The sequence below is a fragment of the Sorghum bicolor genome, chromosome 6 (genome assembly GCF_000003195.3).
Source record: "Sorghum bicolor cultivar BTx623 chromosome 6, Sorghum_bicolor_NCBIv3, whole genome shotgun sequence".
Taxonomy (NCBI): domain Eukaryota; kingdom Viridiplantae; phylum Streptophyta; class Magnoliopsida; order Poales; family Poaceae; genus Sorghum; species Sorghum bicolor.
The window spans coordinates 45799430-45804944 of record NC_012875.2 but is presented as its reverse complement, the minus strand read 5'-3'; the positions used below and the strand labels follow the sequence as shown (position 1 = coordinate 45804944).

Below are 5515 nucleotides of genomic sequence, written 5' to 3'. Positions count from 1 at the left end.
TTCAACTACTGCACAGTACAAAAACATTAGAAAACATATTGCAGAGGCAAAAGTTCATCCTACTAATGACTGGCACCGATATCCAATCAACAATGCAAATAGAAATCCTCCGTGCAACTATTCTGAACATTTCCCAATTGAAGATTGATTACATCATGGTGCACTCCATCCATTTAAATTTCTCATAGAACTGTCGTGCCTTTTCACTTTCTTCACGAGCTTTTTCACTTTCTTCACGCGCCTTCTCTAGGTTCTCTCTTAGTTTTTGGGTCTCCTCCTCTGATCTCAACATTGCTGCTGTCACCTTTTCCTCAGCTTCCTGTCTTGCTTTCTGTTCTTCCCTTAGTTGTTCCTGCAGACTCTGTATTGTACTGTTAATCTTTTCTTCCACCTGTGAATGATTCGTGTTAGTACTTAGTACTATGTATAAATTAGGAGCCAATGTGATTAAAGAGAAGAAACAATTCTATATGTTATGGTACAGCGTGATACACGCTGCATGCCAACGTCCAGGCGACGGACGCGGCCACGACGTGAGACTTGTTCCACGATGTACACTTGCGGTTGCCAAAGAGCAACGTGTTGTAACATGTATATGTACTGAGATGATCAATGAAAACTGCTGTTGGCTCTCATTCTATTCTTCTTCATGGTATCAGCTGTCCAGGTTTCTCTCCTGGCCTAAATCCTCCGCCTCGCCGCACTCTCGCCGCGCCCTCACCGCCAACCGCGCCGCCGCTGCACCTTGCCGCGTCCTCATCCTCTTCCATGGATCTCAATCCCCTCTTCGATGCTGACATCGAGGACGACAACTCTTCCTCCTCTTCCGATGCCGGCCTGTCCTTCGCCGCCGGCGCCGGTTCTGATGCCCCCACCCCTCCTGTCACAGTTCTCCAAACTGTGAACATCAAATCTCATGTTCATGTTGTTCTTGAACTTGCCAATCCCAACTATGATGAATGGCGTTGCTTCTTTGATGCCTTTCTCGGCAAATTCAATCTTGTTCCCCATGTGTCCGTGGCACCAACCATCGATCAACGCCGCGATCCGGACTGGGTCGTCATTGATCAGTGCATCGTCAGCTGGATCTACATCTCCATCTCCAAGGACGTGCGCAACATCGTGCGCGCCCCCAAAGCCACGGCATACAGCATCTGGCAGAAGAAGATCCACGATCAATTCCGCGACAACGAACTCCATCGCGCCGTCTATCTGGAAGCTGAGTACCGCAACCTCGTTCAAGGGGACATGGACATCACCCAGTACACCGGTCGCCTGAAGCAGCTCGCCGATGCCCTCCGCGACGTCGGCCAACCGGTCAAGGAGACCAGTCAAGTTCTCACCATGCTCCGCGGACTCAGCTCCAGGTACCGCCATGCCATCCCGGCCATCACGTCGCGTCAACCGCCACACACCTTCCTCTCCGCCAGGTCCTATCTTCTTCTGGAGGAACAATACGACAAAGAGCACGCCAAGACCTCAGCCCAACATGCTCTCCTCACCGCCGGGGGATCCGGGGGATCCCGATCGTCGTCATCCACTGCGGGCGAAGGCGGGTCCTCCTCCAACAACAACCCGCCTGCGCCCCCTCCTGTCTCCGGCAACACTGGCGGACCGACCTCGCGCAACGACAACAAAGGGGGGCGTGGACGTGGCCGCGGTCGCGGTCGTGGTCGCGGCTTTACTCATCAGCAATTCGGTGGACAGCCATTCGGCTACCGGCCTCCTCACGGACCTCCTGGCGCAAACCCCTGGACGGGCATGGTCCAGGCCTGGCAGATGCCGTTCCGCCCGCCTGGTGCCGGCGTGCTCGGACCTCGACCCGGCACGACACCACATCAGGCATTCTTCCACGGCAACGGCGACCCCAACACGTACCCTCCACCACCAGCTCCAACACCTGATGTATGGAACAATCAAGCACTCCTCGCCGCTCTGATGACGGCGAACGTACCATCGACGGGACCTCAAACCGCCGAATGGTACATGGACACGGGCGCTTCCTCCCATCTGGCTTCCAATTCTAGTACATTCTCCTCCTCCCACCCTGTCTTCAGCTCATCTCCTATTCTAGTAGGCAATGGCACCACGATGCCAGTCACACACCACGCATCTTCAATCATCCCTACTACCTCCTCTCCTCTCAAACTAAACAATATTCTTATTTCACCTCCCCTAGTCAAAAATCTCATCTCTGTTCGCAAACTTACTCAAGACAACAATGTTAGTGTCGAATTTGACCCTTTCGGTTTTTCTATCAAGGATCGTCCAACGCAAACGGTGCTCCTCCGATGTAACAGTCGTGGCGAGCTCTACCCCCTACACCCACCATCAGCCATGGCGCTCGTCACCACCGCACCAACATCACATCTGTGGCACCAACGACTTGGACATCCAGGACGCCATGCTCTTCATCAAACCCTTCGTCATGTTGATTTTGTTCCTAGCAAAGTTCCTCCAGTGTGTGATAGCTGTCAGTTAGGCAAACATGTTCGGCTTCCCTTTTCCCATTCCACTTCAGCTAGCTATTTTCCCTTTCAAATTGTCCACGCAGATGTCTGGACATCTCCGGTGCTTAGTTTTTCAGGGTTCAAGTACTATCTTGTAATAATCGATGATTTTACTCATTACACATGGACATTTCCCCTTCGTGCAAAATCTGATGTACTACCCTGCCTACTTGCATTTCATGCCTATGTTCAGACACAGTTTCAACTCCCTCTCCTAGCCATTCAAACAGACAATGGCAAGGAATTTGATAACCAAACTCTTCGACACCACTGTGAGCAACATGGCATCGTTCTACGCCTTTCCTGTCCCTACACTTCCTCCCAAAACGGGAAGGCCGAACGAATTCTTCGCACACTAAATGACTGCATTCACAGCTTGCTTATCCACGCCAGCATGCCAACTGAATTCTGGGTCGAGGCGCTATCCACGGCCACGAATCTGATCAATCTACGCCCCTGTCAAGCCAGTGGACCCAAAACGCCCTTCGAACTCTTGTTCGGCGTCGCCCCATCTTATGCTCATCTTCGTGTTTTTGGCTGTCTATGTTTTCCCAACCAAGCATCCACAATGGAACACAAACTCAGTGCTCGCACCACGCCATGTGTTCTTCTTGGGTATCCATCTGATCATCGTGGTTATCGGTGTCTCGATCTTCAAACACGTCGAGTCATCACATCACGCCATGTTGTGTTTGACGAAACCAGATTCCCATTTCAGAATTCCCCCACTGACGAAAATCCGACAATAGACCATCTTGACACTACACCGTGTGATGCTCCAATCCTTCTTCAGAAAACAGCAGCACCACATCCAACTCAGGTCTCCCCATCACCCACCAACATTATCCCACTGGAAAACTCATCACCAAGTACCCAAACCTCCACCTCTCCATCCACAACACAGACCACATCTCCACCTGTCCAACACACACCTCCTGCATCCCCACCCATCTCTTCTCCAGCACCCGTCAGACACCCAATGGTTACCCGACTTCAGGCTGGAGTTGTCAAACCTAATCACAGATATGCCTTAACCAGCACTCAAACATCCATCTCACCAAGTCCCAAATCTGTTCGTGCTGCTCTCCAAGATCCCAATTGGCGCGCTGCCATGGCCGCCGAGCACGACGCACTACAGCGCAATCGCACCTGGCGTCTCGTTGATCGCCCGTCCGGTGCAAACATTGTCACGGGCAAATGGATTTTCAAACACAAACTGAAACCTGATGGCACACTGGAACGTTACAAAGCTCGATGGGTGGTCCGCGGATTCACTCAACGCGCCGGAGTTGACTTTGGAGAGACATTCTCACCAGTTGTCAAACCTGCGACAATCAGGACTGTTCTGACCATTGCTGCTTCTCGCCAATGGCCAACCAAACAACTTGATGTCTCCAATGCTTTCCTCCATGGACATCTACACGAACATGTTCTCTGTCAGCAGCCACCTGGATTCATCGATGCTGATCGTCCTGATGCTGTCTGCCTTCTCGACAAATCTCTCTATGGCTTGCGTCAAGCGCCGCGCGCATGGTACACACGGTTTGCCCAGTATGCTGTCAAACTTGGCTTCCGTGCTACCAGGTCCGACACATCCCTCTTCGTGCTTCGGAATGGTGGCTCCACCGCATATCTACTACTCTACGTCGATGACATAGTTCTCACTGGCTCCAGTGAGGCTCTTCTCCAACACATCGTCCAACTTCTTCAAACAGAATTCGCTGTCCGCGACATGGGCACCCTCAACTTCTTCCTCGGCGTCGACGTCAAGTGCACGGCTGCAGGCTTCTACCTCACCCAAGATCGGTACGCCGAGGACATCCTCGAACGTGCTGGCATGACGAACTGCAAGCCGGCAAGCACGCCTGTGGATGCCAAAGGGAAGCTGTCCACGGATGGACCCGCCGTAGATGATGCTCACCACTACCGAAGCCTCGCTGGTGCGCTTCAATACTTGACGGTGACGCGGCCCGACATCGCCTTCGTCGTGCAACAGGTGTGCCTACATATGCACGACCCCCACGCACCTCACATGGCGCTCCTAAAACGCATTCTACGAAATGTTCGCGGGACAACGTTGCATGGTCTCCTTCTCCGAGCGTCGTCCGACCTCAACGTCACGGCGTACTCCGACGTGGACTGGGGTGGCTGTCCAGACACCAGGCGCTCCACGTCCGGGTTCTGCGTCTACTTGGGCGACTCCCTCATCTCATGGTCCTCCAAGAGGCAGGCAACCGTGTCCCGTTCCAGCACTGAGGCCGAATACCGCGCCGTGGCAAATGCTGCAGCCGAATGCATCTGGTTACGACAGCTCCTCGGCGAACTCGGCTGCGACGTCCAGAAGGCGACGGTGGTGTTCTGTGACAATGTCTCCGCCGTCTACATGTCATCGAACCCAGTGCAACACAAGCGAACCAAGCATATCGAGCTGGACATCCACTTTGTTCGCGAACGTGTTCAGCTCGGTGAGCTCCGAGTGCTGCACGTTCCGACAGGCGAACAGTTCGCGGACGTCATGACGAAGGGACTTCCGACAGCTCAGTTCGAACACTTCCGCTCCAGTCTTTGTGTCGCGCCCATGACCCATTCCACCACGGGGGGGTGAATCTCCTCATCGGCGCCACTCTTCAGACTGCGGGGGGGGGGGGGTTATGGTATAGCGTGATACACGCTGCATGCCAACGTCCAGGCGACGGACGCGGCCACGACGTGAGACTTGTTCCACGATGTACACTTGCGGTTGCCAAAGAGCAACGTGTTGTAACATGTATATGTACTGAGATGATCAATGAAAACTGCTGTTGGCTCTCATTCTATTCTTCTTCACTATTCAATGCAGAGAAAAAATGGAAAGAAATGCTACTGTATACAAATTAGGAACCAATGTGATTAAAGAGAAGAAACAATTCTCATCAATGCAGAGAAAAAATGGAAAGAAATGCTAATCACAGGTCTTGCAGTTCCTGATACAATTGTACTTCCACAACCTAGGCTTTGACAATCTG

General features: G+C 52.6%; 1 protein-coding gene across 1 annotated transcript; it reads left to right on the top strand.

The window, feature by feature from the left end:
* Nucleotides 769-2482, top strand: LOC110436482. Its single transcript, XM_021463593.1, has 2 exons — nt 769-1982; nt 2263-2482. The coding sequence occupies exons 1-2, from the start codon at nt 769-771 to the stop codon at nt 2480-2482; spliced, it is 1434 nt and encodes a 477-aa protein (XP_021319268.1).

Bases quoted from the DNA above. Each gene is read 5' to 3' on its own strand.
- LOC110436482 (XM_021463593.1), top strand. From the start codon at position 769: ATGGATCTCAATCCCCTCTTCGATGCTGACATCGAGGACGACAACTCT. The intron at 1,983-2,262 runs GTACATGGACAC...TTTTCTATCAAG, and splicing joins GGACCTCAAACCGCCGAATG to GATCGTCCAACGCAAACGGT.